This window comes from Trachypithecus francoisi, unplaced genomic scaffold (genome assembly GCF_009764315.1).
Source record: "Trachypithecus francoisi isolate TF-2019V2 unplaced genomic scaffold, Tfra_2.0 Lachesis_group2, whole genome shotgun sequence".
In the NCBI taxonomy this organism is placed as follows: domain Eukaryota; kingdom Metazoa; phylum Chordata; class Mammalia; order Primates; family Cercopithecidae; genus Trachypithecus; species Trachypithecus francoisi.
In genome coordinates this window covers 130,910,215-130,928,293 of record NW_022681465.1, presented here as the reverse complement: position 1 = coordinate 130,928,293, position 18,079 = coordinate 130,910,215, and the positions used below count along the sequence as shown (strand labels likewise).

Here is an 18,079-nt window from a genome sequence, read left to right as displayed (position 1 = left end):
GCCAGGTCTCACTAACGCAGGCCTCCATTACAACTGTCCCAGCACTGAGTAGCTAGATTAAACATTAAAAGCTGATTGAGCCAGTGTCTTTATACAAAGGCTGGAATGTAACAAAGATCCCACCAAGGTTGCCTAGGCTTTTCCTGGGCCTTGAAGCATGAGAAGATAATGAAGGTATTCTTTTTTTTTTTTTTTTTTTTAATGTTCTTTTTTTTTTTATTTTTATTTTTATTTTTTTATTTTTTTATTTTTTATTATACTTTAAGTTCTAGGGTACATGTGCATAACGTTTATATCATGTATAACTCCCCAGTGCAATCCCTCCCTCCTCCCCCCTCCCCATGATAGGCCCCAGTGTGTGATGTTCCCCTTCCCGAGTCCAAGTGATCTCATTGTTCAGTTCCCACCTATGAGTGAGAACATGCGGTGTTTGGTTTTCTCTTCTTGTGATAGTTTGCTAAGAATGATGGTTTCCAGCTGCATCCATGTCCCTACAAAGGACGCAAACTCATCCTTTTTGATGGCTGCATAGTATTCCATGGTGTATATGTGCCACATTTTCTTAATCCAGTCTGTCACAGATGGACATTTGGGTTGATTCCAAGTCTTTGCTATTGTGAATAGTGCCGCAATAAACATACGTGTGCATGTGTCTTTGTAGTAGAGTAATTTATAATGAAGGTATTCTTAACAGGACCCTTTTCAGGATGAAACAAGTTTCAATGGGGGTCTGAAGAAATTCCCCAGGCCCCCACAAACAAGTTTAATGGTGTCTAATGCCAGGGTTCTTATTTTAACATTGTTCAGGAGTTTCTGATTCCCTTGTGAGATGGTGTAATGTCCTCTCACCACCCTGTAGTTTTTCTTAGCTTATGGATGAAGCTTGCCTCACTGGCCACTTCTTTTTGACCCAAATCCTTATGATTTGTCAGGAGACAAGATAAGGTAATCACCCCAGCACCTAGACTCATTTAGATTAAGTAAACTTACCAAGGCTCCAGAAGTAGGTCTTCAGGACTCAGATCTTAGTTATAGATTAAAAGAAGTTAATCACTTATGTCTTTAGATGAACGCACACTTACACGTAGACATATAGCTTAGAAGGTAAATTCTGGAAAACTTTGTAATTTTGAGTTAGTCTGGCAATAACTTCCAGGCCTTCTTCCTGTAACCTGTTAGAGAAATAAAAACTGTCTTCCTCCCCAGTTCATCTGCATCTCGTTATTGAGCCACGAGAAATAGCAGCCCAACCCTCAATTTGGTCCAGGAACAAAATTGACCATATTTCCTTTAATCATTTCGCCATTGAATAGGTATAGTGTTTCAATTTGTTTTGCTATTATAAAAATGCTGTGAAAATAGTAGCTAATAGAACAAAATAAATAGCATTTACTGAACTCTTATTTCTGCCAGACACTGTAATGAGAACTTTATATTTTATTTATTTTCAAGCTTACCATCATTCTGTGAAGCAGGAACTTTAATTTGCTTCTCTTTAGAAATGGAAAATCTGTGACTGAAAGGTAAAGAAGGCTCCCCATGGTCAAACCTATTTAAATCTCATGGGCTGGGATTTTAATCCAAGTTCAACTGCAGACCCTCTACTCCTTATTTGCACAGCACATTGCTTCCTGGTGAACAGTCTTGTAGCTAAATATTTGAAACACATCATTGATTCTTTACTTTTCAAAGGCATTTCTCTTGCACAAGCTCTTTTAGTCCAGTGGGGATAAAACACAACTTGAGGTGGAGAGATCTTGCTTTCTGACTCTCCTCTATATTGACTAATACTACGTTCAACTCACGAGCCTTCGTTTCTTCATCTGTAGAATGGAGCTAACATTACCTGCCCTGCCCATCTTAATTGTGCCTCAGAAAACAGCATCTATGTGGAAAAGTGTTGAAATACGTAACATTCCACCCAAACAGAAGGCAGCAGTGGTAAAGGTGGGATTGGAAATGGTTTCCTGGGTAGAGCTTTTAGCAAGGGGTGTGAGTTTATCACTGAAAGCTTCAAGGTACAACTGTTCAAAGGGGCAAATTGATTCAAAGAAGTGATAGCATTTTCTGGCTTCGTGTAAATATACTATCCATTGGATCTGAGGGGGTGCCAACATAAATAAACTCTCTACTCACTTGAAATAAATTACCCATCCAGGAGTTTCTAAAAATATGGCCCTTTTCCCTCCAGGTATTGATTCTTTCAGGGACAAACACTTGCTGAGCTCTGAGATGATGACAAATTATGCTGTAATTTGTCAGCTGCTTTCATGCCCCTGATTAAGCCGTGTGCTTCACTCCTGATCCACACCACTCAGCTCAATGCTGGGTCTCTAAATCCAGACTTATTTCAGATATGACTGGCAGTGGGGTCTGAGCACTGATGATCCCTCTGTAATGCCTCGGAGTCCCTGCCGCCTGTTTAATCACAGCCCCTGGGCCCCAGCAACAGTGAAGTTTGACTCTTGTTCCTCTGTTGGGGCTTCCTAGCCACCTCCCTCCTGAAATGTCCCTTCCTCCTGCTGTGTTCTCCTTTTCCACTGAGCACAGGACTTTTGTCCCCTATCTTCCTCTTTTCATGGAGAGGTGACCTTGCTCTTTCTAGCTACTTATTCCCTGGGCTGTCTTCTTCAGTTGGAGGAAGAGGGGCTGTGGAGAGGGGCACATGGGTCCTGCTGGCTGCAAAGATAACCACTGAGACCCTGCTTGCTTTTAAGGATTTGCTGTATTTCCCTGCAGGGCAGCTGCTGGGCCAGCCCAAGACACAGAGAGTTGCCCAGCCTTACAAACCTGTCAGGGTTCTTATTTATTTATTTATTTGAGACAGGGTCGTACTCTGTCACCCAGGCTGGAGTGCAGTGGTGTGATCACAGCTCACTGCAGCCTCGACTTCCTGGGTTCAAACCATCTTCCCAACTCAGTCTCTCGAGTAGCTGGGATTACAGGTGTGCACCACCAGACCTGATTTTATATTTTATAAAATAAAATTATATATGTATATATCATATACACATATATAAATATATATGTGTGTGTATATATATATTATAGAGATGGGGGTCTTGCTGTGTTCCCTAGACTGGTCTCAAACTTCTGAGCTTAAGTGATCCTTGTGCCTCAACCTCCCACAGTGCTGGGATTACAGGTGTGAGCCATCATGCCTGGCCAGGGTTCTTATTTTAACATTGTTCAGGAGTTTCTGATTCCCTTGTGAGATGGTGTAATGTCCTCTTACCACCCTGTAGTTTTTCTTAGCTTATGGATGAAGCTTGCCTCACTGGCCACTTCTTTTTGACTCAGCCTGTTATCTAAGGCACTGCCCTTTGATGAAAGTCTCGCTATCCAGCAAAATGCCTAGGGAGCCATTAAGACACAGGAAAAGACCAGTCCCTTCTAGAGAAGATTATGTATCTCTGCAGTGCTTTAGGTCAGACCTACCTATCTGGAGCACTTACTATGTACCAGACACCTGTCATTCAGTTCTCACAAAAACCTGAGGAGGTTTGGACAGACGTGCAGATGGAGACTAAATTAAAATGTCTCATGGATGGTAAGTAACAGAGCCAGGATTGCCATTCACATCATCAGATTCTAAAGTCATTGTCATCATCATCATCACCTTTTATTCCTCCTCTCCTGTTATTATTATTCTGCAGCACTTATTGAATGCTCGCTGTATACTAAGAATTAACTAAGTATTTTATACATGCCATCTTCTTCAATTCTTACAATAATTCTATCAGGTAGGTACCATCATTATCCTGATTTTACAGATAAAGGAATTGAGGCTTAGGGAGAATCTGTGATTTCCCCAGTGCCCTCCAGCCAGCAAAGCAGGACAGCAGGCTTTAACCTTAGCACCGCTCACTCCCTAAGAGTCTGCTCCTTAACCACAGTGTTATTTGGATGCACAGAGGAAAGATGAGTAATTAAGCTCTCCTCTTGGCCCTATTTCTTTTCTGTGTTCACTACTCAATGCCTCTGAAGGACCTAATGAATACATTCTCTAATATATAGTTGAAAATATACAAAAATTATAATGAATAAGCAATGCAATGTGTTATGTCTTCCAAGTACATTTGCATTTTAAAGTAAGTACCTACAAAGGGTAAGGGTTAAAGTTAAGGCATTAATTGGCCTAGAAGACATTTTTTTTGATAATTTTTATTTTTTAGCATTTAAGATTTTTTTTGGCCACTCCCTCTATGAAGCTCACTCTAATCCCCACAGAACGGTCTGCCCCAGCCTATTAGAATTGCTCCTTTTCATGTGCTGCCACCACTGCTGCTATTTCCATTGAACACCTCTGCCTAGATCTGTGCATCATCTGGTAGACTGTCATCTTCCTCTGGGGCATCTCCTTTAATACCTTGTTTTTGCAGGCACACCATAAAGATGTGTTGAGGTAAGGCTAGTACTGGAGAGGGTGATGTTAGAAGCGTATATTTTGAAAGGTGATGGGTGAGGAGATACAAAGCAGACCTCACTGTAAAGGCCATAGAAAAAGCCCCAGGTACAGTCTTAACTTTGATTGATGGGAGTAAGACCCCTTCTTTTATGAGACTTCTTTGGCTCAACAAATTAAAAATGTAGTCACGGTCCTAGATCCCATCTTGGGCCAGTCTAGTCTCCCGTTCATTCATGCGTGCATTCAAGCTTTTATTTACTATCTATGATAGAGGAGTCATATGGGACAGTAAGTGAGAATCAAGGGAAGAAAGGGGTGATTAACACAAATCAATGATTGCAGCCATAAGACAACTCAAAGTTCCCAGTTCAGCTCAGATGTGTCAATAGCGGTATCTTTGTGAGTAAAGGAAAGTGGGCCTGGTGCCAGGGCATAATCAGTGCCCAGGGTTGAGGTCCTCCTTGCTCACCTGTGTCCCAGGTACAGCAAGCCTGGCATCTTAGGCTGGAATATATTCCATTAGCTAGAATAGGCCATTTCCCTTGCGCTTGACTCAAGTTTTACTTTTCTAGGCTTATTTCCTTTTATTCTTTACAATTAATGATCAAATTGCTCAATACTTGTGATTAAATAAATGTATGAATGATCTTTTGGAATTGTTTGCAATGGATAGCTGTTTTCTGGCTACACATCTTCTGTTTCATCCTTTTTCTTGGCTTTCTTGTGGGAAACTGCCAGTCCTCTCTGGTTTATAGTTGTGATGAGAATGTAAGTAGTGGTGCCCTGCCCATTAAACTCTCCCACTGTGGGGCTTTGACTTGTGTGGAGTGACTCAAGGGAGAAACAGAAAGAAGGAGACTGTTAAGGAATTCTTGCGACCAAGCTGTTTCTGTAAGCCAGTGGTTCCTGATTGGTAGATTAAGCTACTGTATCTTGTCTACAAATCCCCTATATGCCCCCAAATGCTGTCTGTCGACAGAGTAAAAATAAGTCTCACATATGCATGTACCACTGTCTTTCAGATTTCTGAAGGAATTATTGAGATGAATAAATTAAAATTTCATTTACAAATTCACTAGATTCAATGTAACTTTTGGTTTTAATGTACGTTATTAAATAATGGACATTGAAAGGACAATTCCTTTTTTTAATAGTCACAAAGGGTCTTTTTTTTTAAATGGAACCCATAGTCATAAAGTTCTTACAGGATTAGAAGAACATCTTAGACCACTTTGAAATCCCTCTGTGTCCATTAAGAAGTATCACTCGTGAAAGATTTTGTCAACTGAAGAAAGGGAAACCAACAAAACCTTTTCCTCAAACATAGAAATCATTTATGTATTTAGTTTTTACCAAGAGTCAAGAATATTTACCAAAAAAGACAGGTTGGATTAGTGACTGCCATGCTTCTGTGAAGCTCTTGGTGTCTGTTTCTACATGATTCCCAGGCTAGAGGACTACCAAGGAGAGCCACCACCACCTGGGGATGAGGATAACAAAATGGCGGCACTGACCCTGCTGTGTGGACTGCTCACCTGACTGTGCCAAGGAGTAGGGGTTATAGGGTGGGCAAACCATGCCAACCAAGGAAGCTACACAGGAGGTATGCTGCAACCTTGGAAGAACACTAAAGTGTTTTTCATTTTAAGTTATCAGTTGTCTAAATGGTGAAAGCAAATGTTCTTCACACCCCAGCTGCTGAGCTAGGTGATTGAGGTTTTCTTCCTGGTATACAAATTAAGCAACCCTCTGAATTCTGAGAATCCTATCTAAAAACTAGTGACACTTACCAGCATTTGATAACCTTTCTGCTTCCTGGTAGGTGAAGGTTCTTTTCAAGATAACCCACAACAGAGTGACTGGCAGTTACTTTCCTCTGGCTCTGGATGAGGAAATCATTTGCATATTCAATCACTCTAGAGGTCCCTGCCTGCCCTAGTAATTCGCCCACAAAAGCAGGCAGATTGGGCGGGAGGGCTGAGGGAGACTCTGTCTTAAGGATTTTTTTTACAGTTTGAGTTCCCTTTTGTCAAGTGGACAAATACTCTGTTTCCCAGTTAGGCTGTCTAAAAGTAATCTTGAGACCTTGCTATGGCATTTCCCAAACATATAGGGCATGGGCTTGGATGCCAAGCAAATACTGGAAATGGGATGATTTCTTCTGTCGTTTCTAAAAGGAACTAATTGTTGGCAGAATTGTTAACAATTGTCTGTGTAATTCCCTGTAAGAGCATGCAGTCGCACCCTGTCTCTCTCTTGTTTACTCCTGGGCCCCCAGAGCATGCTACAGCATCTAGCACAGAGAAGGCTTTTTAATAAATATTTGATGAATGAATGTGTGAGTGGTCTGATGCCTGAAATATGGGCAGGTGCCACCAGATGGCCAGTGGCGCCTTAGGGAGTATTACACAGACAAAACTTTTCTGTACAAATTCTTTCTTGCTGTGGATAAGAAGATGATATGAGATCCGTTTTGTACCTCATGTTCTGGCAAAAGAATATTAAGTTGTTCATGAGAGATATGATCACAATGTGTCACCTCTGCTGAGAAACCACAAAACAAAGATCCAAGTACAGTGTCTGGCAACAGGAGGACCTCATCAGATGTTGGTTGAGTAAATGAATTTATTGAATGGACTATAATAGTTGAGAGTGGCAAGAGCAAAGTCCGTGGGAGCACAGAGGAAGGAATGATTACCTGTGGGACACTGGTCAGAGTGTTGCCTAGGCAGAGAGAGGTCAGAAGGGAAGGACTTTTTGGGAAGAGGGATAACACTAGGGACTATAGGAGAGAGACAGAGGGTATTAACCCCCTTCCTTAAGGATGAATGACCATGGTCACACATAAGTTAGGTTTATATACTTCTGATGAGTCATGGATAAATGGATATTTATTGCTGTGCTATTCAGAACTCTCACACCCCACAGACCAATTTCAAACATGAGTCCTTTGTTTCTAGCCAGAGTTAATTTGTCTAGGAATGGGTACATGATACCAGCCAGGCTAGTCAGCCTCTTTCCCCAGGATGCTTTTCAATCTAGACATCGGGGAAGTTTGCTAGACCCTCTCTGGGGGTTAAGCTATAAAGCACAAGTACTACTGGTAACACGTTTCATTCCACATGAAGGAAGTTGGTTTGAAAGATTGAAGCCAAACATACCACAAGAAACATAGACAAGAGATGGACATTGTACTGATGGATTCTGAAGTCCTCATTCCACATGAACCTAAGGTCCAGCCCACTCCATATTTTTCTAATAAATTTAATTTTTTTGTCCACACTATTTTGAATTACAGTTCTGTCACATGTAACCAAGAGTCTTAACTAATCCATATAACATATTAGATTGGTCTGGTTTTCATTTGAGATATCAAATGCTTCCCACATTGACCTTAAATACCCACAATTAGTTAAGACAGTGAAGGCCAATAGTAAAATGTAAACACGTTGTCTTGGGTAATGGAGGTAGTAGGAAGGAGAAAACTTCAAGATATAATTCATTAATACCTTAGGTTATCATCCATAACTTTAAGATATAATCCATTAATATTTCACCTTTCAGGCTGGGCACGGTTAGGTTATCATCCATAACTTTAAGATATCCATTAATATTTCACCTTTTGGGCTGGGCACGGTGGCTCACCCCCGTAATCCCAGCTGTTTGGGAGGCCGAGGAGGGTGGATCACAAGGTCAGGAGTTTGAGACCAGCCTGGCCAACATAGTGAAACCCCGTCTCTACTAAAAATACAAAAAATTAGCCAGGCATGGTAGCGGGTGCCTGTAATCCCAGCTACCTGGGAGGCTGAGGCAGGAGAATCGCTTGAACCCAGGAGGTGGAGGTTGCAGTGAGCTGAGATCGCACCACTTCACTCCAGCCTGGGCAACAGTGCAAGACTCCATCTCAAACAAAACAAAACAAAAACAAACAAAATTTCATCTTTCACATAACCTAGCAGAGTTTCCTCACAAGGCTCTAAAGGAAAAGACCTTTTAATAGAAGTGTGCAAATAATGCTAGACATTGGGAAGAGGGGATGTTGTATGGGTGTGTGAGGAAAGTGTGTACCCACATGCAAGCAGAAGACTGGAGGAGATCACCACAAGGAGGCCAGAAGTCTATAGAAAATAACAGTTTTTCATAGGGTTGTCCCATCACCATCAAGTTACTATTGTTCTAAATAATTAAACGTAACATTTATAGAGCTTTAGAATTTTCATGCAGATGAAAATTATATTCATTTGAGAAATAAAAATACATATAGAGAAAGTTAAGAATATTTCCAGCAATGGGAGAAATAATCAGGTACATCAAAACCAAGTTCTAATTTGGGCTCAACACTATATGACCCGGATAATCTTTGACAAATTTGATCTCTCCGAAGTTATTTTCTCATCTCTAATATGTTGCTAGTTCCTACCATTTCAACCTCATAGAATTTCTGTGAGTGTTAAATATCAAAAGGGGGTGGTGTAGTGGAGTGGACAGGGAATTTGCCTGATGTGGGAAAAAGATTACATATTTAATATTGATGAGGTGCAGTACAAAACCTCTATTCTTGAATTTGAAGTGTCAGCATGAATCCAGATGTATTTAATCTTAAAAATGTCCTAGTCTTGTTCATTTAAATGGCATAGAAATAACAATCAACCCAATAGTAATAAACTCCTCTAGCATGTACTTATTGTGGTTTCTATTAAAAGGAACCAGATCTACCAAAGACCACTAACGTCATGTGAAAAGGACTCAGGAGCCACTTCTCATTTTTAAGAAGCTCCCACTGGCTAGAGATGGGGCAATAATGAGAGACAACAAGTGCATTGATTTGATGTCAGATATTTTTAAAACCATGAGTTCATATTGATGCTAAAAAAGAAAAACCCACTGAACACCTTTGGAGGATCCTAGGCAACCAACTCATTATTTTGAAAAGTGAATGAGAGGAAAGACTCAAAGACATCCATTTTCTCTATAGAGGGAACACCTCACAGTGACCCAATATTTCATGAGGGGAAATTTTTCCTTATAAACCAATTAGAATATCACTAGTTTTCCAAATTCCATTGAAGTAATGGATCTAAACAACCATCATCAACAACTATTAACAGTGAAAACAGATAGATGTTTTGTGCCTTGAGATGGTAGCACACTGCAGTTCCTATGACATAACATTGACATGCACATGCACAAATGCCAAATCTAACCCGAATCTGACTTAGACACTAGTTCCTACTACCACGTTGTAAAAATACAGTGGTCAGAAAAACATGTTAAATGGTTCCACAGGAAGACAGCGCACAGACTATAAGAAATCATATAGGGGCTGGGCGTAGTGGCTCACGCCTGTAATCCCAGCACTTTGGGAGGCCGAGGCAGATGGATCAACTGAGGTCGGGAGTTCGAGACCAGCCTGACCAACATGGAGAAACCCCATTTCTACTAAAAATACAAAATTAGCTGGGCATAGTGGCACATGCCTGTAATCCCAGCTACTCTGGAGGCTGAGGCAGGAGAATCGCTTGAACCTAGGAGGCAGAGGTTGCGGTGAGCTGAGATCGCACCATGCACTCCAGCCTGGGCAACAAGAGCAAAACTCCGTCTCAAAAAAACACAAAACAACAACAACAACAACAACAACAATGACAACATAAATCATACAGGACAAACAACCTGGTTTATTAAGCAACAAAAACTATGCATTAAAAAGAGAGCTAAACAGGGAACTTACAGAATAAAAGAGTTTAAAGAAATTAATCTCAATATTTGTTCTTATTTGGATCCTGATTCAAACAAACGGAAAATATTGACCACTGATTTGAAAGTTGACATCAAAGAATTGTTGCCAATTTTTAGGTATGATAGTATACTTGTATGTTTTACAAATCCTATCCTTTAGAGATACATAGTGAAATATTTACAGGTGAAATGAAATATTGAAGATCTGCTTCAAAATAATTTGCAGAGAGTAGAGGGTGGGGACATAGATAAAACAAGACAGTTATAAACTGATTGTTGAAATTAGGTGATGGGTTCACAGAAATGTATCACATTATTCTCTCCAGTTTTGTATATACTTAAAAATTTCCATTACAAAAAGTAAACAAACCCACCAAAGATCTGTGCCTGAGTTTGAATCTGAGCTCAGTTAACATAGAAAACAGGGTTTCTTAACTGTTCTTGCCTCATTTGTTAAATGGAATAATAAAAACACCTATTTTACAGGGTTATTTGTGAGTAGTAGAAAGAAATAATAGATATAGAACACTCACTGCCTATGGCACATAGATGTGTAATCTCTTCTTGATATTATATACTACTATGAAGTCATATTTTAAAAGAATCCTAGAAAATGTGATCTGTGCTCAACATTTAAGCACTGATCAACAGGTAGAAAGCACTAAGTTTCATTCTTAAAGGAAATTTGGAGAAGTCTGTCAGGGACAGGTCCCATTGCAAATCTAGCAGGAAAGAGGAACTTTCTCTGGTTCTCAAGGGCAGGCAAGGTTAGAAGACAGTTAAAGCTACCTTTGCTTTAACTGAGGTTTGGCATCACTAAAATGGGATGGTAATAAATTTCTTCCTACTGGATCTCAACTCTTTGTTGGCAAAATGCTCCTCTAAGTACCTTAAAATCAATACATACTTTCACTGCAGAGGATCCAAGCTACAACAGCTATTCATAACTGAGCAAATGGCTTAAAAGCATTAACCATAGTCAAAAGGGAGACTCAATGGAGAGTTTTTAACCTGAGCAACAAACAGCATGATTATTACATTGATTAATGATGCTCTGGGCCAGTGCCTTTCAAACTTTCTGCACACGTGAATCACCTGAGGATCCTGTTAAAATGCAGATTCTGGTTCAGTCTGGGGTGGGGCCTGAGATTCAACATTTCTGACAAGCTCTCAGTGATGCTTACTGAAGTGACTGGTCCACAGATCACACTTGGCATGGCAAGTTCCCAGTTGGCCCTGGGGAACGATCTGACCCATGCTTCAGTGGGACTTCAGCTTCAGTGATTTGGAAAATAGATAGCCAGGGACATGTTTGATCTGAAACACTAATTGGAAGCATCCATTTCTGATTCTTTGGCTTTGGTAACTGTTACATTTATTGAAATGAATCCTATATACTCCTTTCCAGGTGTTAAATTCCTAGGTTAAAACTCTTTTACAGAAGAGGTTTCAGGTATCAGAATGTCACCAAAGAGAAAACTGTATGTTTGAACTCTCTAATAAAGTCCTCTAGCCCACTGGACAGGTGTTTAGCATAATCCTAATTTTGAATTCCTTCCCTTTCCCCTCTTTCCCTAACAATGGGAAGTGAGAGTGAATATCTCAAAAATAGGTCAATAATTTTATAAATTCAAAGATGGCCCATTGGGATAAAAGTTCCAGAGGAAAAAAAAAAAAGTTGATTTAGTCCAAGAAGAATTCTGAGAAAAGGATTTGAAACTAACTCTTTGGCAGCCTTGAGGATAATCTGCAATGTCATTGGAGAAAGACTCTTTTAAGAAGTTCTTTAATGTTTATAATTTCATTTGAACCTAAACAGGAAAGGGAAGAATGAACTGCCTAAGCCACGAGGATTTGTCAACTTCTCTGTTACCCTTTACCTGTTGTGACCATGTCTGTACCACAATTCAGGCTAATATTTTCTGAAAAGCTCCATAGGAATGTTAATAATATTTGTGCTGAAAAATAATTCTTAGGTTAAATAAATTTGGAGAGTTCAGGGCTAAAGAAAGTTTAACAGGCCTCTTGACTCCAGGCTTTCTCAGAGATGTTAATATGTTAATGAACATTGGAACCTGCAAGAGGGGACCACAGAACAAAAGCTTCTTAATGTGACTTGACTATGGACCATGGGTTTTTCAAGAACTATCTCTTGGGATAAGTGCTTAGCAGACTCTGAGAAATGCTGATCTATGGGAGCTGGGACAAAGTGTGTCTTACTGACTTTGAATTACCAGAATATAGTAATTCTCATCCTCCAGAAGATGGTAAAAATGAGTGTGGGTATATGTGTGGGGTTAGATGTTCCTAGTAATCTCTGTGGTTAGTAAAAACCCTTTTGGCAAGGTGAAGATCTCAAAGACAGTAGGGACTTGGAGAATAAATTATCAAAAGCCATTAATACTTATTACATAAGACATCAAATTTCCAAACAAATCATATTTGTAGGTGTTCAAAATCTCTGAGATAATTAGTGAGATTTACTCTTTCAGTGCCTCAGAGGTTTCATGTTTAAAATAGGGATAGTGATGCCCACCTCCCATGGTGGCATAAGGCTTAAAATAGACAAAGCATGTAAAAGAACTAGTATATAGTAAGAAGTGCCTAGATGGTAGTTTTCTTCCCATTACTAGGATAAGTGTTTTTTGGAAACACTGGAGGTGGCACCTTTCCTTGGTTGTACAGGTTTTCAAGGAGGTGGTGGTAGGTTTATATCAAGATCGTCTGGGAGAAAATTTTTTTAAATATGCACACTCAAGGCCCTACTCAGTCCTAGTGAGTCCTAATTTACTGGTGGTGATACAGAAGGATGCATATATATATTTAAACACTTTCCCAGTGATGATTATGATACATCTTCAACACCTGTAATATACTTGCAGCAAATCCCTTAGTGGTAGCCCACCCCTCCTACAGTAGTTCCCAGATGTGTTTCTTGGGATAAAAGTTTCTTGTGCTTAAATGTTTAGAAATACTACATAATAGCACCTGTCCTTCTCCTTGGGGCTTATTAAAGTATCAGAGATCTGCAGAACACAATATTTGAAAACTGGTAACCTACTGTCTTCTCATATTACTTGGCCTTGCAACATTCATTTTTCTTGCAACTCTCATCAACATGTTTGTTCAATACATTATGGAAATCCTATGGTATAGAGTTAGCCAGAAGCAAGTTCTATCCATACTCAGAAATCTTTCTGCCCTAAAAGTATAAGGGAGAAGCAAGGTCGCAAAGAGCAGCCAAGATGTCTCCCCCCAGGGAGCAGGCTGAGCCCACTTTCATTATCCCTGCCACCTGCTATCTGTATGTGGAAAGAATCCTGGCAACAATAAATGTGTGCTTTCAAGTAAGCATCTCTGTGTGAACTCAAGGTAACAGTTAAAGGGCCAGGGAGATGAGCTACTGAGCCTTAAAAACTGAGGCTCTGGGCCCTTTCCTACTTTCCCACTAATCCCAGCACTTTGGGAGGCTGAGGCGGGCCGATCACGAGGTCAGGAGATTGAGACCATCCTGGCTAACATGGTGAAAACCCGTCTCTACTGAAAATACAAAAAATTAGCCAGGCGTGGTGGCAGGCGCCTGTAGTCCCAGCTACTCAGGAGGCTGAGGCAGGAGAATTACTTTAACCTGGGAGGCTGAGGTTGCAGTTCCACTGTACTCCAGCCTGGGTGACAGAGTGAGACTCTGTCTCAAAACAAAAACAACAAAAACAAAAACAAAAAAAACACCAAAAAACAAAAAACAAAACAAAACAAAAACTGAGACTCTGGACAAACCTGGCTTTGAAGCCTGCTCCAAAACTTCCCTGCTCAGTGACCTTGGACAAGTTATCGGACCTCCGTATGCCCCAGTTTCCTTATGGAAATGGAGACAATAATAGTGTCCATCTCATTGGGTTGTTTTGAGGATAGACGAGATAATCAAGCAAAGCCCTTAATATGGAATCAATAAAAGTCTATTATTATTACTCAAATGAAAAAAACAAAAAACAAAAAACACTCGAGCAAAGTGAAGGGGAGAATCAAGAACTGAGACAGAGTAGAGAACCCTGGAAACCTTCAAGCTCAAATAATCTCCTTCCTTTCGCATAGGAATTTATCTCTCTCTTTTTGTTTTTCTTTTTGTAAATCATCTCAGCAAGTGATCTGTGAGAACTGAGGGTTAGAGTTGGAGAGACTTATTAAATTGACTGGTCTATAGCACTGGAGTGTGAATGTCCCTTTTACCTGACTCTTCATTCCAACTACATCCCAAACTATCTGACTAATTAATATGCAAAACGCAGTTTGGGAACTGCTGCCAAAGACAAAAAGAAAAGTCACTTGTTGAAATGAAACAACACTGAAATGACTGCCAGAGAGAGAGTAAGAAAGATTCAGAATTAGATAAACATGTTGGGGTAGGGAGGCTAAGGGTAGATTTATAAGTTTTACTGCTCCTAGAACTCAAAAAAAAAAAAAAAAAAAAAAGGTAGAATAGGCCAGGCACCAGGGATCACACCTGTAATCCCCACATTTTGGGAGGCCAAGGCAGGTGGATCACTTCAGGTCAGGAGTTCAAGACCAACCTGGCCAACATGGTGAAAACTCTCTCTCTACTAAAAATACAAAAAAAAAAATTAGCTGGGTGTGGTAGTGCTTGCCTGTAATCCCAGCTACTCAGGAGGCTGAGGTGGGAGAATCACTTGAACCCGATAGGCATAGATTGCACTGAGCAGAGATTGTGCCACTGTACTCTGGCTTGGGTAACAGAGCGAGACTCTGTCCAAAAAAAAAAAAAAAAAAAGGAAAAAAAAAGGTAGAATAGCATATAAAGTCTCAGAGTGCCTTGCATGTGGTCAGGCTAAGGTGTCATTCTTACATACTAAATACCCATGTGCACATACACACATGCAAGTGCATGAGTGTGTGTTTGTAATATTTTATATATTTCTTATTGTTACTGTTGAAAAGATTTGAAAGCCTCTGGTCAAAGGGCAGGCTACAGAGTTCTGAACTCAGAAATAGATTGTTATTGCTTGTCTAGAATGACTCAGTGAACTTAGACCAGATCTCACCCTGCCTTTTTGCAAACCCTAGGGTGATTCAGCAAATGTGGCTGTAATCAGCAGAGGGTGAGCAAACTCGGAGACAGGGCCGCTGCTCAGTGATCGACTCAGAGCCTGGAGACCAGTAGGCCTGCTGATCTACAGTGGGTGGTGGTGGTTTCCATTTCCAGTGGTGGCAACTGCAGCCTCGGTAGCAGCAATGGTTCCCATTTATTGTGAGTCTCTTGGGTAGCAAACTCTTTATTCTGTTCTTTACTTTCCTTATACCATTTGAATTTCATAGCAAAACCATGGGATAGCTATTATTATTCCCAAGATATGCACGAGAAAACAGGCTTCTGAGGACCAAATCAATCACACAAAGAGGGTTTTACGAGAACTGTTTATCAGGTGCTTAGAGAGAGGCAAGGCAAGGTACAATGACCCTTGCTAATACAACTTAAAAACTGACTTTGAGAAGTTTGAGTCTGGAAAACTGCACTCTAGCTCATGAGGATCTCTGAGGAATAAATCATTTGCCTTCCTTCTCCTAGATCCTCTGACTCATTCAATTTCTCCCCAGCCAAAGGCTGGCAGAATGAAGAAAAGTGATAAAATTGTACTCTTTTCCCTGGTTAAAGAAAGGGACCATATTGGAAATCAACTCCCACAAGGAGAATTTTAATTGCAAATTGGAATATCACACCCGGCTTCAGTCAGTCAACACATATTGCCTATGAAAGCACTGATATTAATACCAACTGTTCACTGGTCTTTTACTATGTGCCTATCTTCATGCTAAGTAAGTCATGTACCTACCATTTAGTCGTCAAAACTACCCTATGGAAAGGGAACTATTTTTGTCCCCATTTTCCAGATGAGGGAACCAAGGTGTGAGAGGATAGTAACTTGCCCAAGTGAGATGGCTGATGAGTGGTGGGACCTGGGCTTTGAACCCATCTCCGTCAGACCCCAGAGCCTGAGCTTTTACCCACCAAACAATCATGATTTCTCCATGATGTCTGAGGTACCGTTTATGAAGGGGTGGGGATTAAACAAAAGTGTCAATGCCACTGCACTCCAGTCTGGGTGACAGACTGAGAGCCAGTCTCTCTCTCTTTTTTTTTTTGAGACAGAGTCTCACTTTATTGCCCAGGCTGGAGTGCAGTGGTGTGATCTTGGTTCACTGCAACCTCTGCCTCCTGGGTTCAAGCGATTCTACTGCTTCAACCTCCCAAGTAGCTGGGACTACAGGTACCTGCCACCACCCTGGCTATTTTTTTAATTTTTAGTAGAGACAGCGTTTCACCATGTTGGCCAGGATGGTCTTGCACTCTTGACCTCAAGTGATCCAACTGCCTCGGCCTGCCAAAGTGCTGGGATTACAGGTTTGAGCCATCGCACCCAGTGGAAACCCAGTCTCTTAAAAAAAAAAAAAAAAAGTATCAGTGATCTCTCTCTGCCCTCAAGGAGGCTTCAGCCCTATTGAGAAGTTAAGGAATATACGAATGGAAACATAGTTAATGATACCTTGCTGCAATTTAGGAGGGGCAGGAGGAGTATGAGGATTAGTGGCAGGAGAGATTGCTAGGGCTGAGCTGGGCAGAGTGAATTGGGATTGGATGAGCACAGAAGAGGAGTTGGTCCCAGGGATAATGGAACAGACATTAGACTCCTCGGTTCAGAGCAGAGAGTATAGCTTCCTCAATTGAACAGAGTGGATCCCCATTTAGAAACTCTGAGGCCTTCAGCAAGTTATTTAAATTCCCTAAGCCTCAGTTTCCTCATCTGTGATATGCAGATAATATCCATCTCAGAGGGCTGCTGGTAGGATTTGGCGTATCTAAAGTGCTAGGGAAAAGGAAGCATCTACTACTTTCCCCTCTACCCACTAGGTTTAGTTCAGTTTTCCGGTAGGATAGGCTTGCTTCCTGTATTTGACTTTACCACTGAAGATCTTAGAAAGAGCTCTACCTGCTGTGAGAAGCCCTTCACCACACGTCTTTGCTTGAGGTTTGTCTCTCCATCCAAGCTGGCAGTTTCCAGATGGCATATCCCGCTGGGGTCCGAGGAAAAAAGGAGGAGTATGTCTGCTGGGACAATCTCGTTGCATTTCATTTGGATGAAGTCTCCCACGCGCACATCCTTCCAGCACTTCTGCACGTAGGTCTGCTCTTTTCTTGGGTGAGACAAAGACGGGGTCTGAGTGAGCTTTAAGTTTCAACTAATGGGAGAATAGAGGAAGGTCCCACCAGCACCTAACTATCCACCAAGTCAGCCTGTCATGAGATTGCCTTGTATTCTACCTTACTCCTGAATGACCACCTCATAATCTCTCTAGAATAGCCAGGCATAACCTACAGAATCTCATTAGTACAGATCTGTCTTTGGGCATGGTGTCTCACATCTGTAATCCCAGCATTTTTGGGAGGCTGAGGTGGATGGATCATGAGGTCAGGAGTTCGAGACCAGCCTGGCCAATATGGTGAAACCTTGTCTCTACTAAAAATACAAAAATTAGCTGGGTGTGATGGCGTGTGCCTGTAGTCCCAGCTGCTCAGGAGGCTGAGGCATGAGAATCGCTTGAACCTGGGCGGTGGAGGTTGCAGTGAGCTGAGATTACGCCTCTGCACTCCGGGCTGGGAGACAGAGCAAGACTCTGTCTCAAACAAAACAAAACAAAACACAAAACAACAAAACAAAATCTGTTCTTATGAACATTTAGAATTTTTCCTGACAGCCAGTTCTTGACCAAGTCCTGTGTTCAGCCCTTGCTTCCTTACAAGAGAAAAATTTTAAAAGAGAAGGTAACTGTGTTGTCATATTAATGTGGTACTACTTTTAATATCCACCATTTACCAGAATAGCCGCTTATTACCAATGAAAATAGAGTTTCAAGGAACTGGGA

At 41.0% G+C, this 18,079-nt stretch overlaps 1 protein-coding gene across 5 annotated transcripts in view; it reads right to left on the bottom strand.

Moving 5' to 3' along the window:
- ATP10B (ATPase phospholipid transporting 10B (putative)) overlaps positions 1-18,079 on the bottom strand; it is a 280,240-nt gene that overhangs the window by 94,244 nt on the left and 167,917 nt on the right. For 3 of the 5 annotated variants that reach the window (XM_033180385.1, XM_033180386.1, XM_033180387.1), the window contains one exon: positions 17,146-17,350. The exons of 1 other annotated variant lie outside the window; for it this stretch is intronic. In XM_033180385.1, the coding sequence (XP_033036276.1) occupies positions 17,146-17,350 (205 nt within the window). Of the gene's footprint in view, positions 1-17,145; positions 17,351-18,079 lie in introns of those variants that run through there. One more of the 5 variants, XM_033180389.1, reaches the window with a different exon arrangement.